Raw genomic sequence first — 22,045 nt, 5'->3', positions numbered from 1 at the left:
GCGGCACCCAAAAAGCGGCCGCACGGTGCCCCCTGGCGGGGCTCGGCCGCGGGGACCCGGCGCTGGGGACCCCTCCCCACCAACCCCCCCCCCCTCCCCACCCGGCGGGGGCACCCAAAGACCCCAGCGCAGCCCGGGACCTTTGGGTGACTCTTCTCACTTCTGCTGGGAGTCTTGGGCGCTTCGGGCAACGGCAGCGCGAAACGGGGCGCCGGACCCTAGGCAGAGCGAGAGATGGGATCCGGGACAGGCGTACCGGCATACGGTCATGCATATAGGCGTAGAGCTGTATATTATATCATATGCACAACCCCCCCCCCCGGTATTCCCCGCCTGCGTCGGACGTCCTCCGACGAGCCCCGAGCGGCTGCGAGCAGGAGGTGACGCCGCAGGTTTGTGCGCCCCGGGGACCCAGGACAGCCCCGGGGGCACCCGGTGTGGTTCGCCTTGCCCCAGCCACCCGAAGGAGCTAGCGGGGCATTTGGGGGTGTTTCAAGGCAGCGGGAACGGGGTGCCCGGGAGCCGCTAGCTGCAGGGTTTTGGGCCCGCGGGAAGCCACTTTTTGTAGCCGGCGGGCTCGGCGTCCTCCCTGCGAATGGCAACCGCTCGCTTTGCCAAGTTGCTTGGAAAAATCTCTGCCCGTTTCCATGCGGCGCCCGGGATGAGCCTGTTCCCGTGCCGAAAAACGCAGCAAATCTGGCGCGAGCAGAAGAAACCCTGCGGAGAGCCGGGCAGCACCGTCTTGCGAGGCACCAGGCATCTCCAGCCTTGCCGACGGTGTGAGCCAGGACAACGTTCCTGACCATGGGGCTTTCTCAGTTGGGCACCTTCCTTTCTGCAAAGCGCAATGGGTTTCTGGCCAAATTCCAAGCAATTCCCCTTATTTATCTCTTGAGCCTCCCGGTGCTGTAGTTGGACGCACCGATTTCCTCCCAAGCCCTTCCTCGGCTGCTCTCGGGCTGCTCGGCCCCGGCAGGACGCAGAGGGAGGCCTGCGGCAATGGGAAACGCCGCACAGCCGCGCAGCTCCTGCCGGCAGCCAGCGTGTTAAAAGGCAGATGTCCCGTCAGACACGGGAAGTCGAATGATATAAATACATACAATACAATGAGAACCAGAGAAGGAAGAGGAGAAAGGAGCTGGGGTCAGGCAGGGAGGATTTCCCTTTCCCTCACCCTTTTTCCGGCTCACCTCTTTATTTTAAAGCATCTTACAGGAGGGACGTTCAGACGCTGGTCCATGACCCAGCAGAATGAGGCCCTAAGCTAAATTTAGCAGGCGGGAAGCCCCATGGGGTTTCAGGCCCAGCTTTAGACCATCCGTATCTGAGATTTCAGAAAGGGAGAGGTGAACATCAGCTTTTGGGGCTCCCCCCGTGGGGTGGCTGCTCGGGGCGTTCTCGGTGTGAAAGCACGGGGAACCACTAGCCCCACATCTCCGAAGCCCAAGATGCACGGATATTTTGAGAAACAGAGCTTCCCCAAGTAACTATTTGGAGGAATGCTTTGTTCTTTACAAATTTTTATGGCCTCTGTCAGTTGAGCTGTGGCTCCTCAGTCTTGTTCCTGCAGCCTGCGAAGCAGCCGGGTGCCTTTTCCACCCGTCAGTTCTGCCCGGCTTTTGCAGCTCGTAACTCTAGTTACGAGTGCCCCGATTTTTTATCTAGCAGCGCCAGTGCAAATAGATACGCGGTAAGGAGAGGCTGAAGCTGACAAGGTGTCATCAGAGCTTTTGAAGTCTCTGCAGAAATAAAGAGCATTTACTGCTTCCACGCCACATTTCAGACAAAGCCGCGACTCTGCAATCAGGTCCCGTCTCTGGATACCTCTGTAGGTTCAGAGGAGACATTCGGAGCAATTCCCTTGGTGCGAGACCTTGTGTTTTAGACATGCACTAACATATAAATGCAGACATTACACGTTGCAGGAGATGTGACGCCAGGGGCGCGTCTGGGGTCTCCGAATTTGATCCTGAGTCCAGCCCTCCTTGGCCCACCCTGGCGCGCTTTCTGCCCTGCTTTGCCACTGAGGGATCTCATTTCCGCCCTCACCGGGTTGCTCGGCTGGTTGATTAATGCAGCTCTGGAGGAAGCTCAGTTGAGTATTAGTGTGTATTCCTCTCCAGTAGGAGACGTTGCTTCCACGATCACCACTGGAAGAGCTGCAATAAATAATCTTGGATAAACGTCAGCTGCTGCTGGGCCATGCTGAGCTGAGCACTGGGGCTGCAAATCACCTCATTTTCTACTTCAAAGCCAACAAGTAATGGTGTGAAACCACAAAGAAGGGTCCGGCCTTTGGCATCGGAGCATCCCCATGCGGGATGGCCCAGGCAGGCCAAATGGAGGTGGCCAGAGGCAGGTGGATGGTCCAAGATAACTTGTGATGGATGTGGGCTTGAGACCTTCCTAGTCCGAGTCCAACCACCTCCAAGACGTGACTTGGTGGGTGTCAGCCACAGCATCTCTTCTGGGGAAGGGAGAGATCGGGAGTGAGACAGGCTCTGCTGACCACTGCTGTTTATTAGGGGTTGCTGGTCTACATCCAGCAGGCTGGAAGGTCTGGTGGTGTCCTAGCATCGCTCAGGTCTCTCTGGTACCACGTGGGCAGCTCTCGGCCTGGGTGACACAGGGTCGAGGTGGCTTCTGCATGCTGCAGTGGGGCAAGAGCAACAGCAGAGCAGCCCTCAGCCTTGCTGGGAGCTGCTCGACGCTGCCACCACTTAGGCTGAGCACGTGCTTCTGGCAGAGCCCTGGGCATGTCCTTTCAACCGAGCGAATCTAAAGTCATGGAGAAAAACGTCCCCATGGGAAAGGTGGGTGCCTCCAAACCACCTCTCGCAGCACCCAGCGGGACGCCGCCAGGGGATGTCAGGCTGAGCAGAAGATGCACCGAGTCTGGGGGTCCTTGGGCTGTACCACGCCCCATGAGGGAATCAGCCTTTTTTCTCGGAGCAGGGGAAGACGACTGCGTGTCGCGCATCGGGGCTCTGGGCTGCACCAGCCATCGACGGCGAAAGGATTTCCCGTGTTATTCCCTCCCGCGGGGCACGTCGGGGCCAGGCCGTACGAGATGCCAAAGCGCCAGGGCGCCGGCACGTGCGGCTGCAGACGCCGAGACGGAAACACCGCCGCTGCCTGTAGCCCAGCTGCCTTCCTCACTCATCGCACCGCTGAGCCGGGTGCCCTCGGCTGAGTGCGTGGCAGCGCGAGGCCGAGAGGCTGCTCTGGTGTGGCATGCAGCAGAGAAGCCAATTTAAGTTAAATAAGGGGGAAAGGGTGGTGAGTATAATTCCAGGTAGGACGTAGTTTGTGTTTCTTTCCTGAAAGGAGAAAACTATTTTAAAGAAGCAGCGATAAACCCTCTCTCTGGAGTCCGTGCTTAGCCCTGCAGCACGTTCACGCACCTGCACTCCTTATGGCTGTGCATCTCTGGGGCGTGCCAAAATAGTAGACTATAATAATATCCATGATTTTCTCAGGGACAGTCTGGAAAGACAGCGTGACAAAAGAGGAGAAAGCCCCAGCTCAGGCTCGGAGGGGTGCTGCACCGAAGGTTCAGCCTGGCCGTGCCGCCCGGGTGCCCTCCGCGTTTTCCACGGCCGCCCAGATGCTCCCAGGGAGCACCAAGGAGGCTCCATGCTTCCCACATCCGTGGCTGATCTCCAGGGTGGTAACCAGGCATGCTTGGAGAATGTCAAGACCTGTGCCACAGCCCTTAAATAGCTGTATGGGACAAGGGACCCCATGGCAGGATGAGGGCACTTTGGCACTGGTGGACCAGAGGAGACGAGCAGGGTGGGAGGAACAGCAAAGTCCCCCCACTGGGTCAGGTTGCCCAGAGAGGTTGTAGAGTATCCATCCTTGGAGATATTCAAAAGCCGTCTGGACATGGTCCTGGGCAGCCTGCTCTAGGTGACCCTGGTTGAGCAGGGGGGTTGGACTAGATGATCCCCAGAGGTCCCTGCCAACCCCACTGATTCTATGATCCTCGGGATCCCAGTGCACAAATCTGGGCTCCATCCATAGCTCACCTCCAGATTTCCCGATTAAACCCAGTTCCCCAAGCCAAGAGACCGCAGCTGCTTCTGCTCCAGCCTGGACCTCGTTGGGATCATCACTCCCTGTCCCACTCGGGGGTGACGATCACTGCCGCGCATGGTTGATGCCATCAATCGCTGTTCTGGCTGTACCTCCCCAGCTGCTACAGCTGCCCCGAGGCAGCAGGACTGCTTGATACATTGCTGCTGCGTTCAATTTATTACTCCATACACATGCAAAATAATTACTTTCCTTTGAACCATGTCACAGGACACACAAATACATTGCAATAGGTAAATAAAACCCAAATGGCAGCATAAAGTTTCTCCTGGGCAATTGCCCTCCCTGGCTGCTCTCTGCATCTCCAAGATGCTTTTGGAGGCCCAGGAAGGGGTGAGCAGGGCACAGTCCAAAAATCTTGTTCTCTGGCCTGGGCAGATGGGGCAGTAGGGCCCATGCTGGGGGCAGCAAGTGCTTGCTCATTACACTGATTTAATTTGAGAGCACAGCACATTTTAGAGGAGTGCAGGACTTGAAGGAGTGGCTGATACTCCAGAGGGCTGTGCTGCCGTTCAGAGGGACCTGGACAGGCTGGAGAGATGGGCAGAGAGGAACCTCCTGAAGTTCCACAAAGGCAAGTGCAGGGTCCTGCACCTGGGGAGGAATAACCCCAGGCACCAGGACAGGCTGCGGGATGATCTGCTGGAAAGCAGCTCTGCAGGGAAGGAGCTGAGAGTCCTGGTGGACAACAAGTTAAGCATGAGCCAGCAATGTGCCCTTGTGGCCAAGAAGGCCAATGGGATCCTGGGCTGCATCAGGAAGAGCATTGCCAGCAGGTGGAGGGAGGTGATCCTGCCCCTCTCCTCAGCCCTGGGGAGGCCACATGTGGAGTACTGAGTCCAGTGCTGGGCTCGCCAGTACAGGAGAGACATGGAGCTCCTGGAGAGAGTCCAGCAAAGGGTGCTTCTCCATCAAACCAGGCAAGATGGAGGAGAAAACGCAGAGGAGCGACAGGCACCGTGACTGGGGATAGGCAGGAAGAGGCTCCTTGAGCCTGTTCCTAAAATCCCCCATTTCTGCCCCAGATACACTTGAGGGTCTGCGAGGGGACCCTTTTTCCCAGAGAAACAAACACCAGAACATGGAGCAGAGGACGAGTCTGCGTAGCCCGGCATCCTTTCACCGATGGTGGCCAGCAGCAAAAATCCAGGAAGAGCATAAAAACTTGGTGATAATTATTACCCCCCCAGCCCAAATTTCTCCCGGCTCCCCTTGGCAGCTCAAGAGCATCCCAAGCTAGCCGGGTTTCTGTGTTTTCGGTATCTCACTGGTTTCCTTCGCCTCCCCTGGGAACTACCTAAATTTTTTGTCCCTGCAGCTGAGCCCACCCAGCTCGGGCGATTCCCCCGACCGTCGCTCCATCCCCTCTGCGGGAGACCGCTTCGGCCCTCAATGCCACCACCCCGCTGCGCTGGGGGACTGTCCTGCGTGTCACCTGACCCCGACAGCCCAAATTTGGGGGGCCTGGGGGCGGGCGGGCAGGTCCCGGCACATCTTCCCAGGGGCTCCCCGTGGGGTTGGGGCCGCTGGAGGGAGGCGAGGCACCCGCTGCCCGGGCTGCGCACGGGGTGGCACTATTGCATTGCAAATCCCTGTAGGCCCTCTGATTCCTGCTTTTCTGGGGCGAGCCGGCTGCTTTCCCCCTCTCCCCCCCCCGACTTTTACGGGGTGATCGGGCTGCACCGGAGCCGTAGAGGGACCTGGCCGTGGCTGCACCCTGCATGAACCGGTTTGGGGTCTGAGTGGCTCCAACACCCTTTTGGCTCCTGCATCCCTACAGATGCGGACAAACCCAATCAATCGTTCCCACCTGAGGAGCATCTGGGGGCCTCGGCCAGCATCGGGCATGCGCATGCTCCCGGGAAGGGTACGGCTCTTTTCCACCCCCCCCGCATCCCATCCCCGCCGCTTGGCATGACGCCTAATTTGACTAATTTGATCGATGCTCAAAGTAACCGAATGAGGTGGCGGGAGGGGGGGAGCACCGTGGCGCTGGCCCAGCTGCATCGAGGTGGGAGACGGAGCCCACGCTGCAAGAGCCACCAGGGCCGCCGGGGCTGCAAAGCCTCTCGCGGGGCTTCAGGGAAGGTGCTAAAGTGAAATGCAAAAGTTTTAGTTGGGGCTTTTCCAGCTCTACATAACGTTTTCTCCCCGAGCTTATCCCCGACCCGGCGGGTTGGAGTGACAGGGATTTTTTGGGGGTGCCCAGCCGGAGCCAGCAGCTGGGCTGGGGGCTAACGCAGCATCTGTGAATCGCTGCGAATCCCGGCACCTCCTCGGTCCTTTCCTCCTAATTTACCGCCAGCCGAGCGGCCGCCTTAGCAAAAACGTCACTTCGATTAGCGCCGTTCCCCTCCGCCCGGGCAGATGCGGCTCGGCAGGATGCATTAATTTTGCTCGCCGGGCCGGGCAGGCGGCGGCGCGCATTAACTCCCGGCTTGCCGAAGCCCGCGGGGCCGCTCGCGCCGGAGCCCTGTCCTCAGCCCCATCCTCCGGTTGCACATTGGGACCCGCCAGCCCCGGCGAATGGCACACTTGAAAACAACTTTTCGGAGGCGAGCTGCCTCTGAAAAGACCAGATTGGTTTAAATACAAGATTAAAACCCGATAAGCTGTTCGGGCTCCTTCTCTTTTCCATTCAGGCTTCCAGGATGGGTTCGAGTCACGCTCACCAGCTTTTTCCTGCCATCTTCAGGGTTAGAAATGCCTTTCGGAAACGGCAGGGAAAGACGAGGGCCCCCGAAGAGGAGTCTGGGGCTGACCAGTTCCTACGGTGGGTGCTGAGACCCCAAACCTCCTCGTTTTCAGCGCAGCTGCAAGGGACCGAGGAGGCCTCCCGCAGGCACTGACGTTATTCCTCCGTGATGTAGGAGAGGACGGGACCGGCTCACTCTTCCCCAGGTTGTGCCGGTTGCGCCGATCGATGTGAAATAATAAAAAAAAAATTGGCTGTGCCTCTCGCTGGAGCCTGCGGATGTTGCCCGGTCGTTGGCAGCTGCATAAAGTGGGATCAGATTCATTTTTCTGGTTAAACCGATATGACCCCCCAAAGGCAACAAAGCAACGAAAAACAAACCCTGCAAGCCTGAAAGGTCCGAAAGCAGAGAAAGGTGACGGAGGAGGAAAAAAAAGAAGCTGCCGCCCTAATCCTGGGGCTAGAAATGCAGAGTTAGAGCACCCAGCTACCGTAACCTCTTGCTGGTCTCTGCTCTCCTGGCACGGAGCAGACGCGGCGTCCCAGTGCCAAGGCTGCAAATCCTCGCTGGATCCTGGCTTAGGTTACGTGGGATGATTTTCAAGCCATTATATTACAAGAGCCGGGGCAGAGGCTGGTGAGCATTCGGCATCCCCGGGGTCTCCTCCTATTTCAGGTGTCCAGATGTTGCCCATCGCTTCGCCGAGCATCCGAGCGGGCTCCCGTTCGGAGCAACAACTTAGGGAAACCACTTCTAAGTCAGCAGCAAGCTGGAGGCAGTTGCTTAGAAATGCCTCCACTCCAGGGTGCGTTGTGGGTGCAAATGCTGAACGAGGGCGGAAGGGCAAGGTGCGAGGTGTTAGCTAAAAAAAGCAAAGAGACGGGTGAGGGGAAACCAGATTTCTGTTTGATGAGCGGAGCCCCGCGCAGAGCACGGCACACGGCGGAGAGGAAGCAGCAAGCGCGGGAAAGTGGCGTGGGAAAGCCGGGCGGGCAGGACGCTGGTAGCACCAGGTGGGTGTTTGCAAAGACGCACAAACACCGAAACCGGAGGCAGAATATCAGTGAAACGTGCATTGAGGATTATCATAAAAACCAGCCGGACCGGTAGCGAAGCACGGCGCGCGTGTCTGAGCCGGGCCCGCGGCCACTTAATGGATTTTTTTCTTGCCCCAAGCCGTGGCGGTGCACAGAGGCTGGGTTTGGGGGTCTGAAACGCGCATCCCAGCACGTGTCCTCACCGAAGGACCCGGCCGTTTCCCCACTGCACGGCATTTAGCTGGAGATAACATCTAAAGCAAAGGGCCTTCTGCATTCACCTCTCCCGTGGTTTTGTTGCCGTCTCGGTTTTCAGGGAGTTCTTGGCAATCTTCATTTCTTGCGGCTTTGGGTGCATCTGCAGGTGCTTCTGCCCTCCAACAAGGGAAGCAATTGCAGCGTGGGACACCAGAGTCAGTGGCCAGAGGGGCAGAGCTGTATCCAAAAAAGGATGTTAGAGATGTGACATTAGGAGCACGACCGGCACTCCTCTGAACCCCCAACGGGGAGACTTCCCGAGGACCAGCACCGTCACAGAGAGCGCCTGTCTCCGAAGCTGAACGTAGCTCCAAAACCCACGTGCTCTCGTGGGCCGTGCGCGGCAGGGAGGCCCCGTGCCGCCGATCCCCATGAGCAAGGACCCGCACGCCTTTTCCCAAGCTCCGGCTCCAACTCGGCGTCTCTTCTCTTCCTCGGGAAGGAAAACAGCCTTTCCTTCAGCAGGTCCGAACAACCCGAACTCTCCGAGCGCTGCAAGCAGCAAGCGTTTGCACAGACAGGACGGCCTGGAAGGAAAAACCTAGCATTTTACAGCTAGCCAAAGCTTCTCACGCATTTGACCCAACGTTCAACAGGTATGGAAAAAAGAAGTTATTCCGCTCTGTGGTTTGATTTGGCAATTAAAAAATAAAGCATAAACCCCAAAACACCCTCAAGCGTTGCGGCTCCCCAGTAGCTGGCCGAGGCGCTTGCTCGCGACGTGACGGTCGTTGGGACGGTCGCTCGTACAAGGGTGGAACGATCCAAACGCCGGATCGCGCAAAGCGCCTCGTGGTTGCTGGAAGGATGCCCGGCATCCGCTAGCACAGATGTTGCTAAAAGATTACGTCCAGAGAGTGCTTCTTCAAAACCCGGCTGCTGCCAGCTAGAGTCAAAAGGCACGGTTAAATCCGTCAGCTACTTAGCGACGGCCGCCCCCGAGACGGGGTTTTCAAAGGGCTCTGCGGTTGTACACGTTGGAAAGGGTTTGCAAGGCTCTTAACAAAAGAGACTGGGATTTTTGCATCATTTTATTAAAAACTTTTAAAGGTCTAAAATTAAAATGTACACCTACTACAAGATAATCAGTTTGTACACTCACGGTTAAAGTGCTAAAACTTAAACGTTACAAAACCGACACTGGACTACCGTAAACAAGTCTACCAAGAGCGGAGTGCAAGGCAAACCAGCTAACGTTAGGTACTACGCCATGCGAATAACCACGTGCACCCTCTACGTACAAGCACTAAAGCTTCCTCTCGCATCCAGAAACGGCCCGAAATTACACCACATCCGTGCGCGCGTCGAGGGAAAGCCCTCGGAGGGAGGACGCCGCTGTCAAACGCACCGAGTTCTTCAGCGGACAGAACCGGCGGCCGTTCACAGCAGGTCGAAAAAAAGAGGGGAAAAAAACCAAAAAACCCCCCCACCCTCGTAACACATCCCACCTCTGAGTAGCGGCTCGTGAAAATAAATCCCAATCCGTTTATAAAACAGGTACATTGGCATAGAAGTTCAGTTTCACATTCGAGTCTACATTCCAGCGCTGCGGCCGGGCGGCGAGAGGTCGAGGAAGGCGCGCGGGAAAGCCGCGGCGGCCTCCTGCGCCGGCACGCCGCCGCCGCCGCCGCGGGCCCCGCGTTAACGCCGCCTTCTTGCTGAAACTATTTGGCGGCGGTATCTGATACGCCGGTACCCGCTGGACGGCGGCCAGCAGCCCGATTTGCGACGGAGCCGCCCGACGGCGGACTTGCGCCCGCTCCCAAGCCGAGGCGTCTCCGCGCGAGCGGGCGATAAGCGATACACGCCTCCGTGAAATCTGCCTGTCCGCTTCTTAAATGATGCTTTATAAAGCTCATATCTAAAGCTTCTGCAGCAAAATTTAGGTCTACACGCTCAGAAATTGTAGAGCGCTTGAGAGCAGAAAAAACTAATTTACAAGAAAGCGTGGCTTTTCGCCGATGTTGCAGTTTTAAGCTTTCAGAAACAGGAACGTGCTGCTGATCCGACAGGCAGGACGTGGCCCGCCTTCCTGCAACAACCTTTTCCACGCAACACAGCCGCGTCTTTGATTTGCAATATTTCAATCAATGACAAGAGCTATGAAGTACGCCGGGGACAGAATAACCAAAGGGGATTAAGACAAGAAAGCAGGAACCTAACAAACTCTTGGGAACGCGTTGTCAGTGGCAATCTGGCCAACGTCTATATTCAGCAGCTGCAGTCAATCGCGCAGCTCAAGCGACTGCCGAGAGCTTGCACGCCCCGAGCAATCTCCTGGTTCGCTTAGACGGTGCAGCTGGCCTCGAGCAAAGGTTTTGGAGCAAAGCACGTTGTGCCAGCCTGCAGGAAAGACTCCCACGGAGCTCGCTTCTTGAGGACGCACAGCTGTCAAGGGAGCGATGCGCTAGCCATGCACAGTCTGCAGGGAGAAAACTAAGACTAAAGTCCCTGGGAATACCAGGAATGAGAAACCCTGTTTTTTCTCTTAAGTTTTGATGCCGCGGTCTTGCAAAGCAGTCTTTTTGCCATCCCATGCGTAGAGCAGACGTATATTAACGTGCCGTGGAGTGAGCTGGAGAAACCTGACTACGCGCAACTTTGCTGTCTGCTTCAAAGGGTACGGGGCCAGGCGTTTGCTCTGAGAGCTGCAGCATACAGCTGCTGCAGAAGGACAAAAGACTGTTGTTAAATCATAACGAACACGTGTTCGGTTACAGGTACGTTAGGTCAGCCGAAGCCCAAAATAACCGGAGTGTTTCAGCAACTCTGCAGACTGCAGCTCTGGGAGGAGGTTTAAGCTACGGGGGAATTTAACCATTGGCACTAGTCCCAGAAACCAAGCGACGGGGCTGGAGCGCTCGCCGGTTACCAGGGGGTGCTCAATAGAAAAGCACCCTGAGAACATGCCTAGGCAGCCCGGACCGAGACAGCGGTTGGCCTGCATTCGACACAGAAAAGCTTCAGAGCCCCCAAACGCAGAGATGTGGGAGCCCAAACTCCATGACTACCCCGGCAGGGGGAATGGGGTCCAGGCTGGGACTATCTTACACGTGAAACCTGAAACAGTCATTTGTAAAAGGCTTTGAAATCCTGGGAAGGAATGTTTTGCAGAAATACCGAGCAGCATGCTAATTCAAATTTGGAAGATAAAAGAAGGGGTTTGGGATTACAGGCGCGGGGGGGGAAAAAAACCCAGCCAGAACCAGAATTTTACATTTCAGTCAGCTCTCGGGGGTGACGGGAGTGCTGCTTGTCCCCTACGCAGAGGATGCACGAACAAGGAAGAGCTTAGACATACCCAGCTGGAAACAACACGAGGATTAGACCTCACAGATGAACAAATTTCAAATAAGAGATGTTTAAAATCTACACCATTCCCCTCCCCGACTCTAAACAAGTCAAAACATTGCTACAGTTAAAAAAAACAAAAACAAAAACACTGCAAATTTAGCCAAGATCAACATAAAGGCTTGACCTTATCCAGTTCAGCTAAAGTGTTTACAGAAACTCAGAACTGGCTCCTTTTGCAAATCCAAATTCTTAAAAACTATCATCCCTTTGAAGCATTAAGAAAGTTATTAAATAGAAGCCAAAACCGGAGAAAGGGTTTCGTCTTTGCAGCTCACAGGGAATTGCAGTTTTACCAGTCTAAAGCACGCAAAAGACTTTTCACAGCCATTTGCTTTGGAAGGGGTGATGGAGCTTTTTTGGACAGTTATCCCTGCGCCCGTCCCCCGGGGCCGTTTGCTGAGCGGAAGGGTGGATCTGCGAGCAAGCACCGAAGCTGTCCTGCCCCGAGGCAGTCGGAGCAGTAACCTCTGTCCCTGCGGACCGGCGGAGAGCACAGAATCGTTTCTAAGCTTTGTTATTTGATGTCGGGTTTGGTTTGTGCTTCTCCTTTGGAACAAAAGCCTGGTCGAAGCAAGAAAGACGATTTACAGTAAACATATTTCTAAAAGACTTGGTGACTCCTGGAGCAACCTTTGATTTCAAAGCTTGCACAGTTACCGTGCTTTGCTGCTGTGTCATCAGCTACAATTAAAATGAGTAATCGCAGCATAGCTCAGCTTCTGCCGTTCACAACGGCCCCTGAAGTACTCATCGTGCTTGTTGCCCTGTCTCTGCCCTTGACGTTGTGCCATCCGAGCATGTACAAAGGCTTTTCAACATGCCTCAAACAGGTCAGCAAGGGAATTACGTAAGGACAATGAAAAAATAAGTGTTCGCTTCCCAGCAATGATCTGTAGTAATTACTGAGGTAGGTTTAAATGTAATCGGTATTTCCTCATGGTGAACGAACCTTAGAGCAGATGCTTCAGTGGATCTACTGTACCGTCCATCCAAAGCATGCCTTGACTTCCTCCTGTAGCGTCAACAACGACTTGATGTACCCCGACAGCTTATTTACACACAACAATTTACCCCAAATCAAAAACTGAGAATTCTCTACTACTCTGAATCTATAGTAGGGAACGGAAAGAAAAAAGCTCTTGCCACGATTTCTCCCAACCTGTTCTAACCTCCTGCTCCTGCTCCCAGAAAGTGAACCCTCGCAGAAATCAGCTGTGATTTTGCAAGGAAGGTGGGCCATCCCTGATTAAGCTCCTGGTGTCCATTTTGGCCCAAGCCCTCCTCACCCAGGTTGTGGGGGTGGTGAACATGATTTGTTCTGTTTGTAAGGAAAAGGCTGCACATTCCGGTTTGGGTGACAAATTCAGGTTTTCTTTTTCTTTTTTTCTTTTTTTTTTTTTAAATAGACCAGGAACAGGCGATCTCAGCTTTTGTACATTACTCTAAAAATAAGTGGCTGAATATTATCTAGATAACTGGTTTTAAAATTGATCTCTTCCTACATAAATTGTAAACAAGTAGAAAATTTAAATATTATTTTGTAAAAAAGCAAGGACAATACAAGTTATACAAAAATCACCCTTCCCTGCCTCTCTCTCCCCACCCACCCCACCCCCATCCCCACAACTGAGCCTGCACAGCTCGGGTAAGAGCTGGTGATCAGCAGTGGAGTTTCCTTTCCTTCTCCAAAAGGCTCATTCCTTTGTTGCATTTCCAGTGTTACTGTTTAAAAATGCCTGCCGATTTCTCACAGATGTCCGTTATACAGTATTTAATATGCGTCCCTCCCTCTGAGCTTGATGAAAACAAGCACCGGTTTATTATCTAATTAGAGACAAAGGAGTTGCGTGGAAGAATTCCTTCAATATTCAAGAGTTTCCTTATGCCTATTTGAACAACTCTCAACGTGACCTTGCCGGCGAGTTTTCAAGGGTAACACTTACTGACATATGGACACATTGGAGGGAGGGGAAGATTTCTTTAAACAAAGAATAAGAAATTCAGCAATGGTGTCTGATGGGAAAATAATAGCTATCGAATAAATAATTACCTATTGATAGGTTCAAATGAGGCAACCAGCTTTTTACTCGATAATTCAAGACTGCTGAACACTCTAGCTCTGACGCAAGTACAAGAACGCTGGCTTTAAAACGAACGCGCCATTTTTGGCTTCCTGATGCACAAAATCAGCACCCGATGAGAGGCATGATAATACTGAGCATTATCACATCACTGAGAAACGGACTGCGAGCTGTACAGCCACATGAACGATGCCTTTATGATAAGAGCAGATCAAGCACTGGTTCCATCCTCTTCGATAACGCGATTCATGCTGGTCCCGTGCGTGATGTGTGTCATTGGATTGCTGCTGAGATCCCTGATACTGCTGTGACGTGACTGTTCGTTAAGCCGATGAGAACTGCTATGCCGGGAATGATCAGTCAGTCGTGACATGCTGCCATGAGGTAGTCTTTCTTCTACGCCTCTGTAGCTGCAGGGAGTGTACCTGATTTACAAAAATAGAGGACAATTATTATCATTACCACCATGGTCATGAAAGAATGTAAATAAATCCTGCTGCATGTGCACACACACATACACACACGCATGCGCGCGCTCTGCTTTTATGAAAAAAGTTGCTCTCTATTTAGCTCATTCATTTAGCTTATACAGCCTCAGGCAAATTGTTCCATGCCTTTATGCAGCTCGGTTCTTACCAAGTACTATGCACAGTATTGGTAATTAGGTGAGCAAATACTTGGTGATAAATTATGTTATAATCCTTAATTACACCTCATGTTAGAGTGGGTAACTTTTATTATTGTTTATTTCAGTAGGGCTATGACTATTTACAGAAACAAAATTAATTTATAAACAGAGAAACATACAAAAAAGCCACAGAAGCATTAAACTGATTTTGGGATAGATCGGTTTCCCATGTGCTAAGATGACATAACACAGACCACCGACTTTGCAGGAAAATCAGTGCTGAATACATTCACGCTGCATAATTCACTAAGACTAATGTAGACTCTGAAAATATCATGACATTTTTCCTCTTTCCAATCCAGATACTAGAAGGGAGAGGAGATGCAATCAGAGAAAGTAAGTATTAGCAAAAGTTCAGATTTTAACATCATGACGGCCAAACTTGCAGCTAGTAGAGGCTTCTTCACGGTGACTGACCATATGATTTTGAAAGAGAACGAAACGCACCGGCCATCACGCGATCGGTGCAGGCTGCCGTGGTAACTGCTCACTTTGCTGTGGACACTGCCTGCTTTGCTCCTTTGGTCATCCATCACAGCCAGCTGGGTGGAGGAGGCATGAGTCGAGGTGCCCTGGGTGGAAGTGCCTCTTGACTTTCGGATGATGGGGGTGTTAGGATCTCTCAGAAGAGACTGGGCAAAATCTGGCTCTTGCAGCACTTGACGACTCTCATTTACAACTCTAAACAAGTCATGCAGTTTGAATAGTTAACATTAATTACCGCAGCGTATGAGGCATAAAAGTGATCACAGTAACAACACTCCAAGCATAAGTATTTTACATACAGAACAGTCAAATATTACAGCTTGGCAAATAAGACCATTTGTTTACATTAAAATGCCTCTATTTGCCTAATTTGACAGCACCCTTAAATTTGGGTATTTTATTTTAGCAGAAGTCCATATTCTTCAATCCTTCATAGTCCATACCTGGTCTTCTAGCCTAGACGTGGAATAACTGCAGTGTATTTGCTTATGGCCTTAGTCTGCAAATATTGTTACAAGAAAATCCTTGAGATAGCGCTGTGACTTGGCAAGCTCAGATTACCCAGAGAACTGCCCTTAGGGAACAGGGGAAGCCACTTTCTCCCTCAAAGAAGCATTTCAAATCTGGATTAAAACCGACAGCAACAGGAGAACATCAGATGAAATACAACATATGCAATAATGCCTAAGCAACTGGACTGTAGCCCTTAGATCAGTGGTTACAGCCGCCAGTTTTTCTGTTTGCTGAAGCCCCTTGCTGTGAAGTGCTGGCAGAGGCACACACTTGGCCGCTCTACCATAGCCTGATGAAAGGAGGTGCTATCACATCCTCTGCTTCATCCTTTTCTTCAATCTCTTTTTTGTGGGGAGACCTTTTCCCTTTCTCTCATTCTTTCATGTTCGGTTTCCTCCCCCTGCTAGCTCCTCCTCTTAATTTTCTTGCTCCTGGAGATCACAGACTACCTGAGGAGGGATCTTTGCGTCGGCTCTGCCCCTTTGCGCTGAACCAGCAGCAAAGAAATCTGGCTCCAGCCAGACGGCTGCTCTGTGTGGGAGCTGCTCTGCTGCCTAATTACAAGAGGACAGAGGATGGCACTTCCAGGAGCCACCCAGTTCTTTACTTGAGATAGCACATCCAAGATAAGGCAGTCCTGCAAAGCAGCTTCCTATGCCCCTTTATCTCTAACTCCCATCTTCTACCTACCAAGCTAGTATATTACCCCTATGTAAATCCTATCTAAAGGTATGCACATGTATTAAAATCATACTAAGTTGTTAACTGTGTGTGTATCTCACTAGGTTATTTTCTGAATAAAGAAAAATTTGGTCCAGCTCTACAGAACGTAGTTTAACTTCAGCAGAAAGCCAGTTCTGCTAAGGACAGACAAGTCAGAGTCACAGAGCAATTACTTAGATCCACAGATACAGCGAGTGTTTATTTTGAAACAACTACTCACAGGATAATATTTACGATTATGAAAACAGCTATTCATAGCTATATCTAATCATAAAAATTGTCCTCTAAATTTATGACATGTCTTAGTCTAAATGAAGTTTCAGCCTTAAAGAAGCCATAAGCTAGTCTCACCATCATTATATCAAACTGTGCTTTGGTACAAATGTCTGATGTATATGAGAAAGATTAAAAGCACAGACAACTTGCTTTTAAATGCAATCATCATTAAAAAAGTCTTATGTTCAATTTGCTTTAAAAGATCTGATTAGGTTGAATAGATAGGCAGCTTTATAAATGACAGCTCTCAATTCCACCTTTCAGCAAACAGCAGAGAATTTGTAGTATTCAATTGAATCCTAATTCTAAAAAAAAAAAAAAAAAAAAAAACACATTTGAAAACAGATAAAACAGTGTAAGTTTGATTCTGTGACCAAAAATTAATTGTAGTAAAATATGTGACAGTTCTTTGGGGTTTAGGGGGGAATGGGGGGGCTTGCTCCATTTTGAATAGCAGGAGATTTCCAAAAAAGCTACTCCTGTCTTTGCCTCCCTAAAGAACTAATGAAATACTCCTCCACTACTACAAGGGAAGGTAAGTTTATTTGCCAGTACTCAGCTAGTTTATCTATTACATATCGATACTCACTCTTTTTTCCTGCGTCCGTGGAAGAAGCTAGCCCACTCAAAACAGGTCTTTTTGCTTCCAACCCAGAAGACAGAGGGTATTCCAACTACCAAAGCCATAAGATATTTCATGAGAAAGAGAATCAAATCTGGGCGACTCATCTGAGTGACCTAGAGAGAGAAAAAGAAGAAAAGAATTATGCAAACCATCATCGTTCCCTACTCCATTTATTAACTCATTTAAAATAACTGTCTCCACCTCGAGCCAAAGTAAACACCAACAGGCTTCCTTTGTTTCGTAGCTCTGGAGAGCGCAACAGAATGGGATGTACAGCCTACTGTTGAGTAAAACAAAAGATTCAACTGCTGTGAGGTCTTGGCCTTTATTTGTATTTCTGGTCTTTTGTCTGTGCCCTGAATAATTGTGAAATATTTTCTAGGCTACAAATTATAAAGACTCATCTCTTTGACAGAATTAACCTATATAAATCCAGGTGCTACATCTGCTGTTGGGAAAAGACCCAGTAAATTGCTTCACAGGATATTTAACATTGCTCCTTTATTCCTTATGCTCTAGTGGAGGGTTATATCCATGTTTCCCTCCCTTGGGAACCTGAGGTGTCCGCAAGGTACGACTGCCTGCTTTTTACTGATCCTGCAAATCTCCTACCGCTCTCCATTTATTCAATGCGGTCAACGGAATGTGAAAAAGCTCAAGATGCATATTTTTGCAAACATTTTGATAGCCATCCAGAAAGGGGCAGTTTGACAAAGAGGCAGAGAAGATATTATTTCCAGGAAGGTCTACAAGGTCATTTTTCAAAAAAAAAATGCATGAACTCGTTCTTTTGAATTGACAGCCCAGCTCAAAAACTGAATCTTCAGTGACTTAGGGTCTAGGAAGAGGTTCCCTCCTTTTCATCACAACTGAGGCATAGGTAATCAAAGTACCTATACGAGGGATCACTCAAAAGACTCAACACAAAGCAGCCAGCAACCAGGAAAGACAACAAAACTGCCCACAGTAACCAGGAGCCTGTGAAGAAACGTGTCTGCTTTTCCCCTTAAAGTCAAGGGTAGGGAAGAAGCAATGAGAAGACTTGAAAAGCAGCAGAGCGAGCTGACTGCAGGCAGAAGTTAGATGATTTACACCATCCTGACATAGGTATCTCCAAGATCCTATTTACATATGATACATGGAAGAGAAGATGCAGGACCAAAAAGTGCAGTGGTAAGAAGTGATGGAATTCACACAGAGAAGAGGACAGAAGTGTATGAACACCTTAAAATTTTCTGATGCCTTCTGAAAAAGAAGCAACCTGACAATAAACCTCTTGACAGAAATAGCTCGTTGCAAGGATAGAGAAAGAGTTGAGAAAAGTTTTATTTTACTGAAGGATGAAATGAAACAGAGACGGCATAATAAAGGAGAAGAGCATGTAGTCTTCTAAGCAGAGAAAGCAAATGAAGACAGCCAGGGACCAAGAGTGAATGAGAATGATAAACAACAGATTATGTGAAAAGACAGGAGGCACAATAATCTGCTGGCAGAAGGCAGAGGAGAAGGGAGGGAAGCTGATCTACACAGCTGGGGACTCCTTGTTGAGGACTGACAGGCCTCTTACCAGCGTGGATCCAGAACAGACAGGTCTTCTGGCTGAGAGGAGCCAGGCTAAAAACAGCAGACATTAAACAAAAAAGGAACCTGAAAGGAGTGGGGAAAAATTCAGTGACTGCCTTTCATATCACGACACCGACACATGGCAATGCAAGATTTTCACTAGAAAGGCTTCAGGATATGTAACGCTAGGCTGGGCGAGATGCTTCAACAAGTGGAAATCCAACTGATCTTCAGTTAAATTCTTTTGACCCCCACAGAAGTAAAGCAGGCACAAAACAGATAATAAAGATCTGCAGATGGCTCAAGGATTAGTGTTGCAAGGAAGGTTTGCGGCTGTTTAATCATGGGAAAGCACTCATGAAATCAAGTCTCTTCTCAACAAGGAGTACCTGCAGCACCAGCTTTCCGAAACTGATGCTGACACAATTCATAAAAGCTTTATACTTAAGAAAGAAATCTGGATATCTACCAGTCTGTTTAAAATATTAGAAGATATCAAGAGAGCTATTTCAAGTTAGGCGAGCATCACTTTGTACGGTAAGAATGAGATGGAAATACTTTGTACGGTTCTGGGAATTGAGTTGGAATTCATCTTCCTTGAAAACAGAAGGAGTTTAGGGAAAGGCTACTAAGATGAGAGGCAACAGACAGCCTGTCTTGCAAGAAGCTTATCATCAGGCTTATGAAAACTGGAAGGTGAGAGAGAAAATGATCGTTACAGAACATGAGATGTAGAAACACCGAAATGGGGGAGGGGGAGGGAACCCATATCAATATTTAAGCCAAGTGATAACAACAAGATATGGCTACATTACCATGAAGAAACGTCATACTTCCAGGAGCAAGATTTTGGAGTAGCTTTCAAACCGGAATTATGGAGACAGGCATCTTTTAAGGCTGAGCATTATTAATGCATAAAAGACGTGGTGGACAGTGACAGTCAGATGTTCCCTTTAATCCTACATACCTATATTAATGTTGCAACACGCATACAATCTCCTAAGGGAACATCAAGAAACATTTTTTCTCCCTCAAGCTGAAATTTTGATTTCATTGTAGTTACCATGTCAAGATAATTTTACAAAAGTAGTCTCATGCTTGATGAGTTTCCAACCATATAGTGCATACTCACTGAGGGGCAGCACAGCTTCTATAAGGACCAGTGAAAATACAGCAAAGTGTTTTAATACTTCATATCATTATAAATTTTTCTGTAATATCATCCCCATTGCAGGAGTCGAAATGAGAAGTTAAGTGCCTTGCCCAAAGTCACGCAGCACAACTCTGACAGAGCAGAATAGAAGCAGAATTCAGGACTGTCACCACTGCTCTTCAGCAACTACATCCCAGACTTTCGGCACGCATGCAAGATTTTATGTTTAATTTAGAAACATAATAAGCATTATTACAAGATACTTTTCAGAGTTCGTCTTTGCGTGAAGTGGGATCAGCTCTCTCCCTTTGTCAGTTCTTTCCTCTGCAACACTTAATACACTTTCTATCAGTTTATGCCCCAGGCAAAACAGTGATGTCCATGGTCTTTGACAACACTGCAGACCTTCCTACGCTTGTGCGTATTTAACCATGCAAAGCTATGCTAAAGGCTTTCTAGGTGTTATTGTAGTCAATCTTGTGAGGTTCCACTAAAAAAAAAAAAAAATCCCTAACAATTACTCAACAAAAAATTAGACAACAAAATTAAGCTCTCAATAAATAACCATATTATTCATTTCATAATGTGCAAATGTGGCATTAAATGCAGTTAAGTGCTGAAATACATCATTTCTCAATGTAGGTAACATTCACGTACATTTTTATATTTACCTATAACCCTTGCCTACTGGGCAGCGTCTCCACTGGCGTAACTACCTGCCTAAAACGAATTTTGACTCTTGCATTAACAAGAAAGCTCTATGTTTCTCGCTATACTACAGGATATGCTCTAAAAGGGCATCTTTATTTTATTGATTGAGTCATACTGCATTATTTTAGAGTCAAACAGGAATTAGGCCCTGTGATGTGCGCTAGTGCTCAGGCTGACCAATTTATAAATCTTTGTTGCACTAAGTAAATTCTATTACTTCAAACAAAGTATTATATTAAATCATTTGTTATCAAAACTTCTGGCTCAACATATTGGTCCTTGGGTGTTACAAATAATTCCTAGCAAAAAGAAAAATAAATACATGCAATAAAACACCCTCAGATGAAAGGAAAAACATCCTATGCTTTGGCAAAACAAGTTATTATACATCATTGCATGTGTTTCTGGAAAATAAACTTCTTTCCACAAAGCAGTCAATTCAAGTAGTAGTACACAGTAGACTCACTCATCATTAAAACTAAAGTGACTGTACCTGCTTTAAATAATGTACACCTGTGGATTACATGACATTAATAATAATAATAAATGTAAGAAAAGTGAAACTTGAAGTTACTCTTCTAGGAATGTAAAACTGAAAATATTAGGTGTTTAAACCCAAAGGCTCTAGTCCATTTCCCAGAAGTAGGGCGCTCGTGTAATTCCAAGCCTGAAACACTGTCATTTTCTTTCATTAGAACAGAGAGCAGGTTAGACAGTTTTTAATAGCACTAAAACTATGTAAAAGCTCACTCATGTTTACCCTCAGAGTCATGCAACTTAAATCCGGGGATTTTCACTTGTGTTATGCTGCATGGATATTTAAGCAGAGGAAAAAGTATAATTTAAAAGAGTGGAATATTACAGAATTCAACACACTATATATATATATATATTTGATATATTTGATACATACAATTATAATTTGGCCCAAAATATCCAAACTTCCCACACCACTTTACTAAAATACGATGCATTTTCCAAAAACATCTGCTAATTTATCTGCTTTCGTATACAACCCCAGCACTGATGTTGCTAGAATATTAGGGTCTCTGTTTAGAGTAAATCCTACCTGGCAATGAGTATAATATTGAAGTTGTTTCAGCAGTACTTTTGCTATTTTAAGATCATTTTTCACATGCCCTCAGCTTCTAAAGACAGTTATAGGACTGCCTATTACAATTTATGCCTCCTACCGAGAAATCCAGGTCACAGGATTATTGAGGCAAGTATGGCTCGGGAAAAGCAACAGTTTCAACAGTTCCAGCACTACAAAACAGCTTTCTTTTCCTTTCTCATTGCACAGAGCCCAAACCCTTCCATTAAGTATCCAGCTGTAATACATGAAACACTAACAATTTTCTGGGGGAGTACTTTGACAAAAAGCTGCAGCTGCGACACTGTCCAGACTTTTAAAATAATCAGCATCTTAATTTTTATAACTTGTCTCAGTTGAATGACTAAAAGAAAAGACACAATGCTTCACGAAATATCAACTTCCATAACACTCCAAGCAACTTCTGTGTGTGCAATCACCTTTGAGAGGATAGTGAGAACTAGGTGAGATCCTCGGTTTCTATTTATCTTCTTGGAGAGAGAAGATGAGGCAGGGAATACATAGGACAGTCCGAGGTGCTACAGATGACAATCTTTCCCTGTCTGCGGAGGTTGCAATTTCCACCCCCCCCCCCACCTTCTTCAGCCATTTACCTCAGTTTTGTTTGATTCTTTGGAGAAAGCCTTTGGCAAATTTGAGGCATGAGAGGAGTCGGCCAAATTTTGGTCA

At 48.9% G+C, this 22,045-nt stretch overlaps 1 protein-coding gene across 6 annotated transcripts in view; it reads right to left on the bottom strand.

The window, feature by feature from the left end:
• Positions 1-9,102: 9,102 nt before the first annotated feature.
• The window catches only part of FZD3 (frizzled class receptor 3), a 66,222-nt gene continuing 53,279 nt past the window's right edge, over positions 9,103-22,045 (bottom strand). For all 6 annotated transcript variants that reach the window (XM_068936771.1, XM_068936773.1, XM_068936772.1 and 3 more), the window contains 3 exons: positions 16,800-16,948; positions 14,660-14,893; positions 9,103-13,949 (listed from right to left, as the gene is read on the bottom strand). In XM_068936771.1, coding sequence (XP_068792872.1) covers positions 13,736-13,949; positions 14,660-14,893; positions 16,800-16,948 — 597 coding nt within the window. In that variant the 3' untranslated portion in view covers positions 9,103-13,735. The remainder of the gene's footprint in view (positions 13,950-14,659; positions 14,894-16,799; positions 16,949-22,045) is intronic.

This window comes from Struthio camelus, chromosome 3 (genome assembly GCF_040807025.1).
Source record: "Struthio camelus isolate bStrCam1 chromosome 3, bStrCam1.hap1, whole genome shotgun sequence".
Lineage (NCBI taxonomy): Eukaryota > Metazoa > Chordata > Aves > Struthioniformes > Struthionidae > Struthio > Struthio camelus.
The sequence above is the reverse complement of the archived record's forward strand: the minus strand, read 5'-3'. Positions and strand labels throughout refer to the sequence as shown.